The sequence below is a fragment of the Leishmania braziliensis genome, chromosome 19 (assembly GCF_000002845.2).
Source record: "Leishmania braziliensis MHOM/BR/75/M2904 complete genome, chromosome 19".
In the NCBI taxonomy this organism is placed as follows: Eukaryota; Euglenozoa; class Kinetoplastea; order Trypanosomatida; family Trypanosomatidae; genus Leishmania; species Leishmania braziliensis.
In genome coordinates, this window is record NC_009311.2 from 490,852 (window position 1) to 510,139 (window position 19,288).

At 56.3% G+C, this 19,288-nt stretch overlaps 3 protein-coding genes and 1 pseudogene across 4 annotated transcripts; all 4 read left to right on the plus strand.

Moving 5' to 3' along the window:
* Positions 1 to 875: 875 nt before the first annotated feature.
* On the plus strand, positions 876 to 2,357 carry LBRM_19_1270 (annotated as a pseudogene). The gene has a single exon. A coding segment is annotated over exon 1 (1,482 nt).
* Positions 2,358 to 7,631: 5,274 nt separating this feature from the next.
* On the plus strand, positions 7,632 to 9,278 carry LBRM_19_1280 (4-coumarate:coa ligase-like protein; the record flags this gene model as incomplete). The annotated part of the gene is made up of 1 exon (XM_001564172.1): positions 7,632 to 9,278. One exon carries the CDS (start codon positions 7,632 to 7,634, stop codon positions 9,276 to 9,278), a length of 1,647 nt encoding a protein of 548 aa, XP_001564222.1.
* A 3,498-nt stretch (positions 9,279 to 12,776) lies between these two features.
* LBRM_19_1290 (conserved hypothetical protein) lies at positions 12,777 to 15,188 on the plus strand (the record flags this gene model as incomplete). Its single annotated transcript, XM_001564173.2, has 1 exon — positions 12,777 to 15,188. One exon carries the CDS (start codon positions 12,777 to 12,779, stop codon positions 15,186 to 15,188), a length of 2,412 nt encoding a protein of 803 aa, XP_001564223.1.
* A 2,119-nt stretch (positions 15,189 to 17,307) lies between these two features.
* On the plus strand, positions 17,308 to 18,885 carry LBRM_19_1300 (tRNA pseudouridine synthase A-like protein; the record flags this gene model as incomplete). The annotated part of the gene is made up of 1 exon (XM_001564174.1): positions 17,308 to 18,885. One exon carries the CDS (start codon positions 17,308 to 17,310, stop codon positions 18,883 to 18,885), a length of 1,578 nt encoding a protein of 525 aa, XP_001564224.1.
* Between the last annotated feature and the right edge of the window lie 403 nt (positions 18,886 to 19,288).

Genomic DNA, 19,288 nt, shown 5'->3' on the forward strand with positions numbered 1-19,288 from the left:
ACGTTGTGAATACAAACTTCATTTTCAGGTCTCCCCTATTTTGCTCTTTAGCCGTTTCTTCTTTGCTATAGATAGCCGCTTCTAGGATCCTTTTCGCCTCTCCCCATGTTACTGTTGCTGCTTCGCTCTCCCTTTCTCTCTTGCTTCGCTTACGTTTGATATTTGAAGGCTTTCTTGTGTTTTTCTCTTTCCAGGGGCTACGACCTTCCTGTTGCTATTTTGCTTACTTGTGTTCTCTCTCCGTTCTTCAGCCGCCACTAACGCCACCGCCGCGTCTCGGACGCGCTGTTCAGCTTGTCTCATCTGTATATATCACACGTATCCATATATACATGGACGAATGCCATCAAGGCACCCCCTAATCTCTCCTACCTTTCATATTTCTTTTACTTTTCTGCTGATCCAATAAAGGTCCACCTCTTGTGCAAACTAAAGGCGTCGTGAAGCGTATCCACAGTGTCCCTAGTCATGTTTTGTTGTGGTGCACGTCGGATGTGCGTGACCGATTTGGTAACCCGCCTCGGTGCCGCGAGTGAGACCTACGTACAGGTGCCTTTCATGGACGTAGACGGCGCGGTGCATGTGAGAACAAAAACCTGCAGCGGTACCACTAGCGGCTTTGTCTGTGTGTATGCTGTGACGGCGACACAGCAGCATCTGCGGCGATGGTTGTCTATATTTGTGGTGCCTACGTCGACGACAAAGAGCATACGTATTTACAAGTCGAAAACTCCCATCGCTGATGAGCAAGGTGGATCAGGAGACGACCCTCTACGAGTGCCTCATGAAACATATGGCAGCGGTGGACGCGAAAAAAAAAAAAAATAGCTGCCATTCAGGTGGAGGCAGGCAAGGCCTTTACTCACCCGGAGCTGATGGACGCAACGGAGAAAGCGGCAAAAGCGCTTTACCAGCAGGGCGTACGCAAGGGCGACGTTGTGTGCCTCTGCGTGTGTAACACAATCCTGTATGGCCCGCTGGTGTACGGCACGTTGCACCTTGACACGGTTGCGTCAATGGTGAGCACCATGACTGATGTGTCAACGCTGGCATATTACCTTAAGACTAACAATGCGAAGGTGGCGCTGGGGATGCGCTTTTTTCAGAAGCAGCTTGCAGAGGCCGTGGCTTTAGTTGAACAGGAGATTGAGCGGAAGATAAATGTCTTGTACCCAGAGGAGCTCTACACGAAGGCAGATGCTTCCGAGATCCCTGCAGAATACGACGGACTGAAGGACGCCACGCTGGATGACACTGTGGCCATCGTCTTCTCCATCGGCACGGGCGTCGCTCCAAAGGGTGTGTAGCTGACTAACCGTGCTCTCATTGCATCTTCAGAGCAGTCTGCCAAAGCGTTCGGCGTTGGCTCGGATAACAACGTCATCGTCGTTCTTCTGCTTTCTCACGCCTTAGGATTCTCTGCGTGTATGAACTGCATGTTTGCCCACTCCTCCACGCAGGTGGGGATGACAAAGTACAAGGCGACAATCAACCTTGTCGCCCCGCCGATTCTCATCTCGCTGCTCAAGAACGAAGGCCTGGTGAGGCAACACGACATGTCGTCGCTAAAGCACTTCTGCTGTGGTGCAGCCCCGCTCGGCCCCGAGACGATGGAGGCAGTGGAGAAGATGCTGCCCAACGTGTCCGTGACGCAGGCCTATGGCATGACGGAGATGGCGCCGGCCGTGACTGTGCCCAATGGGCTGAAGCACAAGGTGCCGGGCTCCTGCGGCACGCTTGTGGGCGACACAGAGCTGCGCATCGTGAAGGTTGATGACACCCAGCAGAGCGGCACCGACAAGTCTGCCGGCATCGACGCAGATCCTGGGGCAGAGGGCGAGGTGTGGGTGCGTGGCCCGCAGATTATGAAGGGCTATTTGCACGATGAGGACACCGCCTTGTGCATGCAGGATGGCTGGTACCGCACCGGCGACATCGGCAGGTTCGACGTCGAGTCTGGCGAGCTCGTCATTACTGACCGGCTGAAGGAGCTGATCAAGTACAAAGGCTTTCAAGTGTCGCCGGCTTCTCTGGAGGCACTCTTGCTGACGCACCCGTGGGTGAAGGACTGCATGGTGATTGGTGTGCCGGACCCACGCGACGTGAGCTTTGAGAACCCGCGTGCGCTTGTCTCTCTCCAGCCCTCTGTTCCTCCCAAGGACGCCGTCCGTGCGTCAGACGAGCTGTACCACTTCGTCATGTCGCGCATGCCGCCGCACAAGCGACTGCACGGCGGTGTGCGCATTGTCAATGAGGTGCCGCGCAGTGCCATCGGCAAGGTGCTGCGCCGTAAGGTGCGCAAGAAGGAAATGGCACTGCTGAAGGAGCAGAACAGCGGTGATGATGGAAGCAGCTAAGCGAATCGAAAGAGAAAGTGGAAGAAATGAAGAGAGCGGGTGGGCAGGTGCGTCACTGTAGCAGAGGTGCAGCGAGAGTAGAACTAGCAATTGCAACAGTAGTTGCAGTAACAGTGAATAGCAGCAGGGCGAGGATTAGCTCAGCCGTTAGCTGCCTTGATGTGACTGAGGAAAGGCGAAGCGGCTGCACACAAAGTGCTATCACTAGAAGAGCAGCCTCCTCGCCTATCGTTACCCCCTCCCACCAGTATCCGCTAATTCATTGCTCACACGTGCATACATGGGGGTGTCACGTGAAACCTAGCACTCCGAGTCTTTATATTGATTTCTCTCTGTTTCGATCCTACAAGTCCTTTGCGCGTTTGTGTAGTCGCGTGTCTCTGACCCACTACACCGCCGCTAACGCTCTTCACCTTTGATTCTTCGCGTGGAAAGTGTTTTTGCTTTTTTTCTCTCGCTCTCTCAGCTTTATCGTCCCTCGTTTTCGCTTTCTTGACCGCTACTCAATCCTGCTGTACTTGTGTGTTCGTCGTTTTTTTACTTCGGGGTTGCTTGCACTGCCCTGATGATGGCCGGCCACCCCCCCCCCACCGCGTGGCATCGGGGGCCCAGCGCCCACTTATTTCTGATGTTAGCTGCGCTGCGAGGATGTGGAGCGCAGCCCTGGATCTAACCTGCGCTGGGCTGAGGGACGCCAGACGGTGCTGGGCGGGGGGGGGGGGTGCCTCAGTTCCCTAGCATAGCCGTGGTGCAGCCCAGAGGCATTAGGTGTGAGTTGTGGCTGTGCGCGTGTGTGTGTGTGTGTGTGGGCGTCTGTTTTGCTTGCGTGTTCGGGGGGAGGGGAGGTGGGGGGCTGAATGGACACCCTTAAAGGAAGAAAAGCCGGTGTTTTGCCTTTCCCCACCCTCTTCCTCTTCGGGGTTCTGTCCTCTCACTCTCTCGCTTTTACCTACTTAAGTGTATCTTTTCTCTCTCTCCCTTCCCCCCCCACCCCTTCTCGTGTTCTCGTCTTCAAACCCAAGCCGTGTGGCACCTTGTCAGCGCCCTGTTTGGTTTGTGGTTTTGCTTTTCGCCTGCCGTGGTTGGTGTAACTTTTTGGCTCTCTCTCTGTTAGCCCTGTTTAGCTCTAAAGAGCGGGTGCAGGTATGTATGTATGTATATCTATCTAAATCTACCCATACCCCACTTGTGTCAGTGCCCCTCTGTTAAGCGTGTGCGGAACCGTATTGCCTTCTCTTTCCCCCTCTCACTGTTGGTCTGTCAGTTGGCTAAGAACGCGGAGAACGGGATGCGGTGGCACGTATTCATGGGCACGTCAGCACTTCTGGGCAAACACACGCACACGGCAACTGTAAGTTTCTTCGACGTCCGTGATACAGCGCATGGATTCGCGTTTCTTTGTGTTTGTTGTCGTTGGCAGCATCGTGAACGCTTTTATGCCTGGCAGTCTCGTCGATCCTCTCAACAGCCTCCTTCCACTTACTTCGCTCTTCTCCTCACTCCCCGAACGCGCAGTGGTGTGGAACCCGCTTGGATGTGCACTCACTCCAGTGAGAGAAAAAGAGAGAGAGAGAGGGGGGAGAAAGGAGAAAGGAAAGAAGCAAAGACAAAGAAAAGGCCGGCAATAGTGATTTGGTGCTCACTCCCTCCCTCTCTCTCTCTCCAGGGGGCGTCATACTACCGTGGTGGTGGTAGTGATTACTTGTTCATCTTACCCCCCCCCCCATCCGCGCCCCTCCCTCCCTCCCTTCTCATGAAAGGTTCACATAAACAAAGAAGTCAGAGGCAAAGGAATGCACCGTGCGCGAAGCGTGACCAATACAAATCGTTGTCTCTTTCTTTCCCGATCTCCACCGTTCCTTCGCGAACTGGATGCCGTCGCGGTTAGAGAGGTGCATGAATCGGAGATGCGGGGCACTCCCAACGGGTGCTCTGCCCTCTGGAACACGTGCACACCCACACACACGCACACACACACACACACACACCTACTGAGAGAGGAAAAGAAAAGAAAACGCAGGTTTCGTCACGGGTGGTCTCCAGTGAGGGGATGTATTACGCTTCAACTTGGGGGAGCCACACGCGCAGACATCATTCCTTCCTCTTCTCTTCTCTCCTGAACATCTCCCACACGTCAGCCACGACGTTTGAAGTACTTTTCTCTCTGACGTTTATTTACAGTGTTTTTTTTTTTGCTCTCTTGTAGAGCGTCTCCGCCATTTTCTTTCGGCTGTCCTTCAGTCCCCGACATACGGGTGGTGAATATCTGGGGGGCTTAGTAGCTCTCCTTCCTCCCTTATATGTCAGGGAGAATGTTAGTGGCTGTTACTGCATCGTCTGTGAGTTCAAGTTAATCCCTACCCTCGGCCTGTCCCCATCATGTCAGCCACCAGGCGAGGTGTGATGGACAACGGAAGGGGTGGTCCCCCGCACCTTCGTAGAAGTCATCGCAAAAGGTAGCCAGCAGCCCGGTAAGGGCGGACTACAAAATTCAGTTTTCCCCCTCCCCCTACCTGGCGGCATCCAGCGCGTTTGGAGACATCGCCCAGAAGAGGCGAGAAAGTGGGATGGAACCCTTCAACTTAACAGCTGCCTTCCTCTCTTCCTCATCACACACACACACGCACACCTCATTGTCTCCCCCTCCCTCTCTGATCTCAGACTAGCGGAGTCAGAAGATGTAAATATAGTGTGTGAAGGTGTGCCATGGGCAATGCACCCTGGTGACTAACTCCTGCCGTCTCTCCCTCCTCCTCCTCCTCACCCCCTTCTCTCCTTTCCAAGCCAGCAAGGGGGTGAGCCAGTCCCTGCGGAGCACAGCATATATTTTGCTTTGTTTGTTTTTTCTACCTGCATGCATGCGGATTTCTCGGAACACAACGGTGCGGCGAGAGAAGAAGGGGGGACGAGGAAGTTTTCTCTTCTTTACCCAGTGGAAACGAGATGGCTCCTCTATGCGACAGTGTTACCTCAAGTCTCTCTTTTCTTTAAGAAATGGCCCCAGTGGCCTTATCTCTTCCCGCTCGTTACCTTCACTCTCCGGGCCTCCAGAGTAAGTCCTTTCCATCCAGCCCCATTCACGTCTCCGTTTGGTGAGATAGCAAACTAAAAGAACACAGGTAGCTCCACACGCTTGTCAGTACACATACACAACATATGCCCCTCTCTATCCTCCTGTATCGGAGGCGCGCTCTACCCCTTCCAGGGGGGACCTCAGTGTAAGTAGCCCAACCCTACAGACACCGCCCATTAGTCGGATCGACTGGAACGCCTACGCGGACTCGCTAATGACCTCATTACAATGCCTTCCCCCTTCTTTCATTTCGCTCTCCCTCGGTCCCTCTCGATCTCTCTCACGCTGGCGACGGAACGGAAGTATTCACATGTGGATATAGGTGACGTCCTCCGTGAGAAACGCCTACGTGCACTGCAGCATACACCAGCATCGTCCCTCCCCTAGCCCAACAGTTGAAAGAGACTCTCCCTCCTACGCCTTTCTTCTCACCTTGCCCATCGTTTGTGTGTTGTTCTTTGCTGCGTTATTGCCTGCAATCCCCCCACCACCTACGGCTCACCATCTCCTCTACCTCCCCCACCCACCACCACCCCTCTCTCTCTCGTCCTCTCTCTACGTCATTCGAGTGTTTTGACTTCTTGCTTGTTTGCTTGCCTGATTCGGTGTCTCACCTTTCATTCTTCCGCTTGCTCCCCCCCCCTCCTCCAAAAAAAGGCCCCTCTCACGTTCAGCTGTATTGCGACGTTCTCGTTCTCCCCCACCCCCACTCACTTCTTCGCCGGTGCTCCCCCGTGGAGGCACCATCCTGCCGGCTCCAGATACATTATCCTCCTCCTTCCTGTTTCTTCCTCCGAATTTCAGGCGAGAAAGCGGCGAAAAAAAAAAAAAAAAACGAAAAGAAAAAACGAGGAGTGGCCGCGCATCCAAAGCGATCACATATTGAGAGTGCAGATTTGACGCCTTCTTCATCTCAACCTCCACACCACGCTCTCTCCTCTCTACTCTTCTCATTTGCCCCATCCAGCCCCTCCCCTCCACTCCCCCCCCCCTCTCGTGCCCACTTTGTCGGAACGTGTTTACCTGTTTGGCTATCCCATTTCAGCTATTCAGTCTGTGTGGGTGTGTGTGTGGCACTCACCCCTCCCTCTCCTCCTCCTCCTCCTTTCCCCCTTTTCCCCGCTCTTTACTCTGCCTTCTTCTTCTTCTTTCCTTTTCTTTCTGCTTGCCATCGACTTGTTTGCGTGCCCCTTTCAAGGCAACGGAAAGTGGGCGGCGCTATCACTCGATACGTCTTCCTCCCTCCTCTTTCTTTCACCACCTCACCACCGCAATCTGCCATTTACTCACTGCATAAAAAGTCTCCCCCCCCCCCGCCTTTCCGCTGCTTTGCATTTCCCTCTGTTTCCTTTTTTTTTTTCGCCCTTCTATCAGCCCTCTCCCCTCCCCCTCTCCTTCCCCTGGGCCACCGCTAGTCATTGGCAGCCCCGGCGCCGCTACATACAGAGATACACACGCACAGGCAAGCACAGAAACTACCACCGCAAGCGCTCCATCACACGCCCCTCCTTGCCACCCACGCTTTACACGCTTTCGCTATTAATTCATCGCTGAATTTCTCTTCTGCTTCTAAGAAAAACGCCTCCTTTCCCCTTCTCCCATTCCCCTTCTTGTTGACCCGCTTTCTCTTTTGTTGCCTCAGCCCACTTTTATTTTCTCTCTCCCGCTTCATTGATTTGCTCTCTTCTTCAGGGTCTCTCTCTGTGTGTGTGGGTTTTGCGCCTGGGCGTCTCTGCTCCGATTGACAGCCACGAGCGCTGCGTCGCGCCATAATCAAGCAAAGGAAAAGGGAGAAAAGCGGTACCAAGTGAACCTGCTGGCACCTATACAGTCAGACGCATCACCCACCCACACACACACACACACACACCATCCGCATGCTCCGCAATACAATTCGGCGGGCGGGTGCTCTTGCTGCACAGCGCTGCGGCAATGGCGGAGCCCACCACACCAACAACCTGCTTGCTGGTCGCAGCATAGCCGCCGCAGCACCGGGCGCGTTGTCGTCGTCTCCCCATACCGTGCCGCCGTTCGTGAGAACCATCTCGGTAGCCGTGACGCTGACGCAGCAGGTCCGCTTTGCCTCCACGACTTCGACTCCCTCCGCCGCCGCCGCTGATGCGGGAAAGCGCATCTACAAGTCGAATCTTCCGTCGGTGATAGAGAAGGTGAACGCGGAGACGACCCTCTACGAGTACCTCATGAAGCGCATGAAGGAGAAGGACCCCAATCAGATCGCCACCGTTCAAGCAGAGAACGGTAAGGAATTGACCTACCACAAGGTCATCCAGGCCACTGACTGGGCTGCGCGTGCGCTGTACCATCACGCCAAGGTCCGAAAGGGCGATGTGGTGTGCATGTGCATGCTCAACACTATCATTTATGGCCCTGTGGTCTACGGTGCATTGCGCCTCGGCGCCATCGTCTCCCCGGTGAACGCCATCGCGGAGCCGTCGACGCTCGCGTACTTCATGAAGGAAAGTAATGCCAAGGTCATCCTCGGTATGCGCTACTTCCACAAGCAGGTTGAGGAGGCTGTCGAGATGGTGAAAAAGGATACGGGTAGGAAGGTGGACATCCACTACCCGGAGGACTTCTTCAAGAAATGGTACATCTGGCCTGTGCCGCGCAGCTACGACGGGCTGAAGGGCGCCACCCTCGACGACACCATTATCATCCCCTTCTCCAGCGGCACGGGTGGCTTGTCAAAGGGTGTGAAGTTGTCCAATCGAGCACTGATCGCCAACACGGAGCAGGTGGCGGCAGCCTTCCAGCTCTCACCGCAGGAAGCGGGCATCTCAATCCTGCCATACTTTCATATCTACGGCTTCACTGCATGCCTTAACACCGGCTATGCCCACGGGGTGATGCAGATTGTCATGTACAAGTACACCGTCGAGGACTACCTAAAGGCGTCTGAGAAGTACAGGGCAACAATCAACCTTGTCGCCCCGCCGATTCTCATCTCGCTGCTCAAGAACGAAGGCCTGGTGAAGCAACACGACATGTCGTCGCTAAAGCACTTCTGCTGTGGTGCAGCCCCGCTCGGCCCCGAGACGATGGAGGCAGTGGAGAAGATGCTGCCCAACGTGTCCGTGTCGCAGGCCTATGGCATGACGGAGATGGCGCCGGCCGTGACTGTGCCCAATGGGCTGAAGCACAAGGTGCCGGGCTCCTGCGGCACGCTTGTGGGCGACACAGAGCTGCGCATCGTGAAGGTTGATGACACCCAGCAGAGCGGCACCGACAAGTCTGCCGGCATCGACGCAGATCCTGGGGCAGAGGGCGAGGTGTGGGTGCGTGGCCCGCAGATTATGAAGGGCTATTTGCACGATGAGGACACCGCCTTGTGCATGCAGGATGGCTGGTACCGCACCGGCGACATCGGCAGGTTCGACGTCGAGTCTGGCGAGCTCGTCATTACTGACCGGCTGAAGGAGCTGATCAAGTACAAAGGCTTTCAAGTGTCGCCGGCTTCTCTGGAGGCACTCTTGCTGACGCACCCGTGGGTGAAGGACTGCATGGTGATTGGTGTGCCGGACCCACGCGACGTGAGCTTTGAGAACCCGCGTGCGCTTGTCTCTCTCCAGCCCTCTGTTCCTCCCAAGGACGCCGTCCGTGCGTCAGACGAGCTGTACCACTTCGTCATGTCGCGCATGCCGCCGCACAAGCGACTGCACGGCGGTGTGCGCATTGTCAATGAGGTGCCGCGTAACCTGGCTGGTAAGCTGCTGCGCCGGCAAGCCCGTAAAGATGAGGCAGAGCTGATCAAGTCGAAGATGGAGGAGGAGAAAGCGTCCAAGAACAAGTCACCAAAGGAGACGACGAATCCGTCGGTCTCGGATTGATGAGACACACCGACAGACTCAGGGGTTCTTAAAGCTTTATGACAAGTCGGAGGGCTCTTTCTCTCTATGTAAATGTGTATGTACCTGTCTGTGTGTCTGTCTGTGTGTGTGTGTGGAGGGTAAGGGAATGAGGCCGAATCAGCTTCACCTCCCTATCGTATTCCTCTTCCCCTCTCTCGCGCTCAACGTTTCACCAAGATTTACTCATCTCCGCTGGCACGTCACACACACACACACACCGCATGTTGCGCAGCTGCTTTCTTTTCTGAGTGTATTGTTTCCTCTTTGCTGTTGTTGTTGCCTCGTGGGCGTATGCGCTCTCTCCCTTCTCCCGCACACTCCTTCTATTCTGTGAAGACCGCCTGTGAGGTTGTACGTGTGTGTAGGTATGGTCTCTTGATTCGAATCAATGTTGATCTCCTTTCATTCCCCTTTCCCCTCCCCCCACCCTCTCCAAGGGTTGAGTCCCCACTCCCTCCGTGGCAGTACCACCCCTTCCCATTTTGTTTTCGTTCATGTGTCGTCTTCCTACTTTACTGCACACTTCCGCTGTCAGGACGTCCTTTACTTCGTGTATGCTCTCTCTCCCCCTCTACGTATGCACTTGCGTGCCCCGGCCACTCCTCCCATGCGCTCGGATAGGCACCATATACCCCCCTCCTATAGCCCCCCCTCCCCCCTCTCGGCTTACCGTCAGTGTATACCTCGTAAAACAGTCCGCTCTCTCGCAACTACCTAGACCTATATTTACTATCTCCCACCCCTTTTCTCTCCGCCTACCAATGCGCACACACCCTATCTTTCTCGAGCCTCCGCTTCTCTTTGTTCTCGCCTTCCCCTATGTCCTTCACCTGCTGTTGGTGTATCAGCAACGAGGTCGTAGACATACTTACCCGCACGTCTGCTTACAGAAAACTTTGCCCACGCACACCGTTTCCCTCGACATCGGATGAGGCATCACTGCGTGTGTTATGTCGCTTTCCCTACCCTCTTTACTTCGCCTTTCTTTCCTTTTCTTCTCTTTTCTGCGGATCCCTGATGATGGCCGGCCACCCCTCACCGCGTGGCATCGGGGGCCCAGCGCCCACTCCTTGTGGGAACCCACGCAGCCTGGGCTGGCGCTGTGCTGGAGAGACGCGCGGTCAGGACGATCCCGTTAGTGCCAGCCCGCCACGAATCGCGTCGGCCGCCCAACCAGCGCACGCACCCGCTCACTTATCTCCGGTGTTAGCTGCGCTGCGAGGATGTGGAGCGCAGCCCTGGATCTAACCTGCGCTGGGCTGAGGGACGCCAGACGGTGCTGGGCGGGGCGGGGGGGTGCCTCAGTTCCCTGGCATAGCCGTGGTGCAGCCCAGAGGCATTAGGTGTGAGTTGTGGCTGTGTGTGTGTGTGGGCGTCTGTTTTGCTTGCGTGTTCGGGGGGAGGGGAGGTGGGGGGTTGAATGGACACCCTTAAAGGAAGAAAAGACGTCCTGCTCGGCCTACTTTTCTTTCTTTCACTATAATGCACAAACACAACACAACACACACGCACATCGACAATGCGCCTCTCTCCCTCATAAACAGCAGGCATGAAAAGGTGTAGGAAAAGAGAAGCCTTGCTGAACGCACACACAGCACGCACACGCATATATGCGTGTGCGTGCTGTAGTGGGCATCGATGCCAACAGCGCTCTACGCATGGTAGTTGTCGTGAAGAGGATGTGTTGTTCTCTGGCGTGCAGCAGCGGTAGTGCAAGTACAACAAGTCTGGCGAAACCTCTGCATCCCCTCCTTTCCTCATGACTTCTGTTGCCTCTTGCCACTCTGCAGCTACTTTTCTTTTCCCCACGTGCGAGCACGGCTGCTCCTCATGGCTGGAATGCAGTATGGGTTAACATGCACAATTCCTCTCGCATTTTCTCGTGGATCTCCTTTTTCTCATCAACCAGCCACACCTCCTCCTGTAGCGGTCTTCATTTGCCCACCGTCAAGTCACACACGCCCACAACGTTGCTGCTCCCCACACACGCCGGCGAGCTTTAAAGCGCATTACCAAATTGACACTGCTAAGCACTGCCTCCTCATCGTTCACTGCTACGTTTAGCTCTTTTCTACTATAAAAGACGTCATGGCCTATCCTCACCCTATCCCATTGTCTTTCCTTCCACTCTCTTCTTTCCTGCTTGCCTTGCGCTCGTTCAGCTAGTCGCCACCCTTCCAGCACTGCCTTCCTCTGACTCTCCTCCCTGCCGGTTTTCCCCTGAGCGCTACGCCTTGAAGAAAAAAAAGCGAAAGAAAACATGGACGACAGCCGCCGCACCATCTGCCGCCGCCAACAAATCACTACTCTCATGCCCCCCCTCCCCTTCCTTTTCCCTCACGTCACACAATATTAGCCGATAAACTCCTCCAGTGCAGAAGCTCAAACGAGGCGCACCTGTTTCACATTTTCGGTTCCACTGATACAGAATGCCGTCTCTGCGGCTACCGCTAGCCGTGAGGCGCCATACAGGGTGAAGGCTGCGCCTGCTCGCAGGATCATCCCACTCCATGGCTACCCACGTAACGGCTCCGTCTGCACATCCACCTTTGGCATCCATCAGGTAGATGACTGGAGCGGCGAGGATAACACGCCGGGGTGGCCGTCGATAGTGTTCATTCCTCTCTCGCCGAGCCTCTCTGTACTCAGCCTAGTGTGAAGCAGCGCTGCGCTCACGCCGCAGTCGCGTCTCTTTGTCTTTCTTTTCCCTGCTCTTCACTCGCTCTCCTTCTCCTTTCTCGCCCCCTCCCCCTACTCTGTCTCTCTTCGGTGCATGTCTGCTCTGAAGTAAGCCGTTGTCTTTTCACTTGTCGAATACTCCGCAGCACAGCTACACGCACCCGCGCACACATCTGCTCTGTGTGTGTGTGTGTGTTTCTCCTTCCTCATGGAAGACGCAGGACTCGCCAGCTCAGGGACAAGAAGAGAACTGCACACTAACACAAAGACTGGAGCATAACCAACCACGTGCGCACGTGACACACAAAAAGGGAGACATCATCAACAAGCGCAATGGCACGGGGAAGAGATGATGAGACAGCGATGCCCAGCCCGCTTCTGCACATTGAACTGTGTGTTGCCACACGCACACGCACACGCGCTCTCTCTCTTTAGAGGCTTTTGTATTTACTGTTGGGTTGCCTCTCAACTTGTAAAGTGCGGGATCAAGAGTACGCTGATGGGACTTCTTGTCATGGTCAGCTGTGCAGCGCTTCTTTTCTAACTTTCGTATGTCTCTTCACCTGCCTCTCTCTCTCTCTCTGCCCTTCACCCTACCCCCTCCTACACACACACACACACAAACCGCTCGAAACGTACGCACGTATGTTATGTGTGGTGTGGTGGGACCGCGATGGGTGAATGGGGTGCATGCCGATGGCTGACGGCTCTCACTAGTGTACCGACACATATTCGCACATCAGCACGCACAGAGTCACTTCGACTAGTATCGACAAAAGAAAAACTGCTCCGACAAGGATGACCTCTGTTGTCGTTGTGTCCGCATCCTATGACAAGCAGATACGACTCTGGGACGCTACCTCGGGTCGTACCGTCAAGAGCTTTGTCTTCCAGGACTCCCAGATCAACAGCCTTTTTTTGCTGCCTGATACGGGCTATCTAGCCGTGGCAGGCTTCGGGGCTCTGCGCCTGTATGACCTTGGCACCTTCCTGCACAGCGGTGGTGGCAGCGGCGCGAGGGCTGGCAGTGGTGCAAGCCCTGGTGGCAGCAGCAGCACGAGCCAGGCCCCGCCAATCTACTCCTCGTTCGAGAGTCAGAGTTCGATGAACTTTACGAGTCTAGCGGCAGTACCACTAGTGCACAACGGCAACAACGATGAGCAGAGCAGCAGCCTCTCTGGCTCGATACATCAACTGGCTGAATCGGCATCATCGATTATTATGAACGATCGGCTTCTCAATACCGTTGTCATGACTGACAAAGAGCTTCGCGAGGCCGCCTTCCTCCTTATCGCGACGAGCGAGGATGGGCACATCCGCTTCTTCAACACCCAATCCGCGGTGACGCTGCGCCTCCTAAAGGACATTGCAACGGGAGCTGCTATCACCTGCAGTGCCGTGTCCCCAGACCGTCGTTATCTGTTGACGGGGAATCAGATGGGCCAGGTATCCATGTGGCATCTCCCCTCCATCGTCGCCAGCATCGCGCTGGACATGAAGAGCCACGCTCACCACAAAGCTACTGCGCCGAACAAGGCGTCGGAGTGCAGCCCAGACACCCCGGCGGGCGAAAGAAGCGCCAAGGCAGGGGAAGATCAAAGCGCCAAGGCTGCAAAGATGACCACAGCAGAGGAAGAGCGCGCAAAGGCTTTTGGCCGCACGCCGCTGCAGGACATCAACTTCGCCAACGACTATAGCGCCATCCGCAGTATTGCCATAGAGCCGCTTGGCAGGTGGGCGGCCGTGGCTACCAACGCTGGCAAGGTGCATTTCATCCGACTCGCCCGTGATGTTTCGGTGCGCGGGAGCAAGGCGGTCACGGCGTCTGGTCGAAGGATGACGCAGGGACTGACCACCGGCGCCGACACCAGCAAAGACCTGCAGCTCACCCTACAAGAGAGGCACGAGCAGCGCGTCATGAGCCCATCTGGCTCCCTGCAGACATCGCCCCAAAGGACTTATGGGCAAATCACAGCTGCCGAAAACACCTCTGGTGTGACACCGTTGCAGCTGGCACTGACAGGGGGCATTGGTTCCCACGGCGAGAGCGGGGTGGCCAGCAGCAACTACCACGGCCCACGTGAGACCATCTACCGCTCGGCTTTGGTGGTAAATGAACTCAGCTCAAACGCGAATCGCTCCTCGGACGCGGGTGGGGATAGCATCAGCGGTGGCGGTGAGTCGGAGCACAAACACAGCTGTGCCAGCTGCGGTGCCTCGCACCCGAACAGCATGGGCGCTGTTCTCCTGGACCACGTCGAGAAGCAGAAGAATTCCCTCAACAGCCGCAGCAATTGCCCCGGGGGATGCACCCCTACTGCGCATGCCGCCCACCACGAGCAGCTAGCGCAACACTCTGCCGTGGAGAAGCTCGTCGAGCAGCTCGAGATGGAGGTGTTTAACACGATTCAGGCGCACTACAAGTACATCCTGCGCGTCCTCATCTCTCCCAATGCGGAGCTGCTCGTGACGTGCAGTGCCGACTACTCAGTCGGTCGGTTCTTGGTGCCGGAAGCCCTGCGACTGACGTCTTCAGCGGCGCCCACTGGCACGAAATCTTCTGCACCGGCAGCAGCGAACGCGGCCGCGCAGCCTGCCTCGACGCGTCCGAGTGGCATTGGAAACGACGGTGAAGGTGAAGCGGAGAGCAACAAAATTGACGAGGCTGAAGTGTGCAGCGACACATTGATTCCCTCTTCTGCGTCCACGCAGGCTCTGGCGCCGACCACAGGCTCGCACGTTAGGAGCGGCAGCGACCAGCCGGCTCAGGTGCAGCAGTCTCAGCTGGGCAGCACGACGGACTCGAAGACGAGCAATAGCTCCCCAAATGAGAACGCCACGGTCGCCACTGCCTCTGGTGGCAACAACAGCAACACCGTCGCCCCCGACGCGACCGTTTCTGGTTCCACTACCCACTCCTTAGAAGGCACCCCCATCCGAGGTTTCAATGACGGCGTTGTCGATGAGTCGCTGCAGCCACACATGGAGTTTCAGCCGCTCAAGCCGCTCTCTGGGCATAGCCGGTGGGTCTGGGACGGCGTCTTCAGTGACTGCAGCAACTTTCTCTTCACAGCTAGCAGCGACAACACGCTGCGCATGTGGAACGGACTCATGACGGAGCGTCCGCAGTCTGTCAGCTTTGTCGGGCACACCAAGCCCGCTGTGGCGGTGCTGCTGTGCTACGACAAGCGGCGTCTGAACAGTGTATAGGGCATGCTCTATCGCAAAGTAAATAACACAACGAAAGACGGAGAAGTTAGTCAGGGAAAAAAAAAACGACGTGAGTGCTGTGTTGGTTTCACTGTAGTGACAACGTAGTGGGCCTGCGCGAAGCTGTGTCGAGGCTCGTCTACTCTATCTACTATATATATATATATATATATATGTGTGTGTGTGTGTGTATGTGGGTGTAGGGGGGAGGGAGGGTATTTGTTTGTTCGTGAGAGTGAAGGAGACAGAGTAGCAACCGTCGCCATCGTGTGGCTCTCTAATCGCCTTCCGGCTCTCCCTCTCCTTTCACTTTCTCGTTGAATTGGCGTGTATTGCATTCCCGCAAAAATGAAGCGAAAAGAGCTGCGAGCTCACACACCTGTCTACTTCTTTATTTGTTCTATGCTTGGCGTCGGTGGCTGCGGCTGTGGTGGCGGCACTGGCGGCGTTGGCTGTTGTCGTAGTCCTCTGCAGAGAGAGAGAGAGTGAGTCCCCTCCACAGGGCTAGGCATGAGAGGGGGAAGGACTAGCAGGACTGGGTGGCGCGAGGGAGAAGAACAGAGCAATGGTGGGGAGGAGCGGGTGTCTTAGTGCATTGATTTGCATCTGTGGTTGCCGGTGAGTACCCCTACCCTGCTCTTCTCATCACGGTAGCTCTTCTGAGGTGGTTACTCTTGCAAAGCGATGTACGGCCTTAGCGAAACACTGCCGGTGGAGCTGTGCATCGCCGCCCTCTCTTCCTCGTCCCTCCGGTTCACCACCACCGTTCACCTCATGGAGTAGGATCCGCTGTCTTGGAGGGAGTCCCCTATCGCCTCTCTCCTTTCCACATGGCGTAGGGATGTGATGCTATTTTCGTTTGGTTTGTCGGGTGTCCCACTTTGGGTAGACGGCGTTGTTTCCCTTTTTGCTTGCTTCTTTGGCTGAATGGCGCCTCTCTCTCTCTCCCTTGCCCTCCCTCCCCCTTCCTCACCTCCTCCTCCATCTTTCCCTCTCTTGCTGAGTGCGCTGTGGCTTGGGGTGCTTTGTGTGTGGAAAGGGGGGACGTGTGCTTCTCCCCATCCCTCCTGACTGGTGTTTCTAAAAGGGAGAGGGAGAGCGAAAAAGAGAAGGGGGCAGCACCGCAGCAATGCACCCAACAGTGGAAACAAAACGAACAACAGCCAAGAAGACGACAAGGCTCACGGCGGGCTCACCACTCGGTGTGTTTGGCCTGTGGAGAAGTGGCAAGCTCAGCGAGGATGTATGAAGTGTGAGTGAAGGGAGGAGGAGGAGGAATCGGTTGATATTCCGTGCAAGTGGCTGTGGTTGTGAGCTGCCTCTGCATAGGCGACCACCTTCCTCGAATGAAAAAAAAAGAGAAGGAGAAAGGGAAAAAGGGAGGGGAACAGGCATGTGTGCACTTGCTTGCACGTGTGTCACCTCTCTGCTTGCCTGATCCCTCACCCTGCCACAACGCTCTCCCTCCCGCTCTTCTCTGCCTCTCGTTGTAACTGTGTGGTGGTCTATCACACACGTGCAATCACACACGCACACTGTAACTCCTCTCACTCTCAGAGAAGCGCTGTTCAAGCCTCCTTGATACAGCATACAGTTTGCTGAGAGACCCATTTGGCGGCATCACTGACGCCTTCTACTCACTGGGACCGACATGCACGCGCCGACTGCGGTGGCACACATGAGGCTCACACCATCCCCCAGTGCACTTCGTCTGCGCCGATGCTTCAGCGCTTTGGCAGCGGCGACATCGCTCTCTTCCGCGCTACGAGTGGCTCAGCGCCACTGTACGAGCACTACGGGCTCCTTCAATGATAAGGACGACGAGAGCAGTGATACGAAGACTCACGCGCGTGGCAAGGGGTGCAGTGAGCCTTCCCCTGCGGCTACGACGGCTACAGAAGGTGTGACCAACCGCGGCTTTCAAGGCTGGAAACGTTTTGACTCACTCACCAGCGGTCACCGCGGCGCAGATATTACACCGAACCCGCGTAGCTCACCGCCGCCACCAGCGTTGTCTCCGTCAGCCCGCCCCCCGAGCCCAGATGTGGCCTCCATCGTTGAGGCTAAGACCCGCGATGTTGAAGCTCGTCGACGCGCAACATCGGCGCGGCTCACGGACATGTTCGCTGAGAGCGCACGGCACTTACAATGGAAACAGGAGCACCATCAACAGCCACACACAAGCCCCGAGTACACGGAGGAAACGGCGTCCGCGCGACTGGTCCGCTCTCCCTACAGCACTGTTAAAGCCAATCAACGTGAGTACGCCCTCGATGAGGACGAAAATGGCAATGCCGCGTCGGGCACGGCTGATACAACGTTGCCAACCCCGTTGGTGGCCACCACAGATGCGGATGTGTTGGAGCAGGAATTGCTAGACGATAACTTCCTGTACTACCCACCGTTGACAGCCATCAGTGAAGCGAGTGCGACCGATGCGCTGCACACTCACTCGTGTGGTGAACCGGCGAGATACGTTCCTGGTCAGCAGATCATTCCGCCCGGCTTGACGCGCTACCGGGTCGATGTGCAGTACCAAGGCAGTGACTTTGACGGGTGGTACAAATCTGTGCAGCGGACAAATAAAAAGAGGGATGCTGCACCAGCTGGCAACACCACTGCTGGCGTGGCAGACTACGGCGCCGGCTCTCACCACTTCGCCAGGGTTGTGCTGGAGGAGGCGCTGGCTGTCGCGCTGGACGTGCCGATGGTGGGCGTCGTCGCGGCCGTCATTCCAGAAACAGGCGTGTCGGTGCGCCGCCTGACGTGCCATGTGGACGTGCCCAGCGAGGTCGAGCTGCAACCACGCACCATCCTGCAGCGCTCCACCCTGTGGCTGCACCAGCGTCGGCAGCCGCTCGCCATCCTGAGTTGTCACCCATGCCATAACCAAGATTTTCATGCCCGGCACAGCGGGGTGCGGCGGGTGTACTGCTACCGCATTCTGAACCGAATCGCACCTCCCCTGTTTGATGCGGGGTTGCAGTGGCACGTCGACCGCTACCTCGACGTGCCACGCATGCAGCGCATGGCACGTCTCATGGAAGGAACGCACGACTACGGCTTCTTCGCCGACACAAAGATGGCCAACGCATTGCGGCGCGCTGCTGCCTCTTCCACTGGAAGCAGTCGAGGAGGACCTGTGGTGTCTTCGGCACACAGCGTGGAGCATGAGCCACTAACTAGCCACGGCCTGGCGCGCGGCGAGGCGCCAGCAGCGCCAAAGGTGACTATTGAGCGCGGTCTTTCTCAGCTCGAGCGGGCTGCGGCCTTGCCGACCTTCAATGAGTACGGTCAGCGCGTCGTCACCTATCAAGCGAAGCCACATGAGTACTACAAGGCCCGCACAAACCTCCCGACCGTTCGCACAGTGGATAAGATCGAGGTGGTGCGGCAGGAAGACGAAGTCCTTATCTGGTTCGTCGGCCAGTCCTTCCTGCGCCATCAAATCCGCAATATGGTGGGCGTGCTGAAGGCTGGGGGTCATGGCCTCTGGGATGATCAGGAGCTCCAGCACGCCCTTCAGAGCGGCTTCGAGGTATCGCGCAAGAAGTTCAAACGCGAGCGTCTGCCGCCGGCTCCCGTACATGGCCTCACGCTCTGGGATGTCGAGTATCCGGCGCAGTACAGGTCAGACTTTGTGCCCTACGTAGATGCGGGACCTTACGAGCCCATTGACATTTCCACGCAGCACTAACACTCTCGTGACGAGCGGCGGCAATACAGCAGGGTGTGAGGAACGAAGGGAGACTGAGCAGGGTCCTTCGCGCGTCTGCGCAGAGGACGATGTGGTGGTGGGATACGGAGAGAGTAGGGGTGGGGACGTGGCAGGGAAGCAACCAAACGAGGCGGGGGGTAGTTTCTCGTCCTACACTGAGCTTCCTCCTTTCCCTTCCTCTTTTGTGTGTGGTATAGGGCTAGCTGACGACGCACCTCTGTGTGTGTATTCGCGCGCGTGCCTGTCTGTTCACAGAGGTTGAACCAGTAAGACTAGCAGAGACATGAACAACAACAGTAAGTCATGCGCATGACACGCTTGGCTAGTTTCCTTTTCCCTCACTCCCCTCTGTCTCATCGAGCGCTGCGGACGTGCTCGGGCA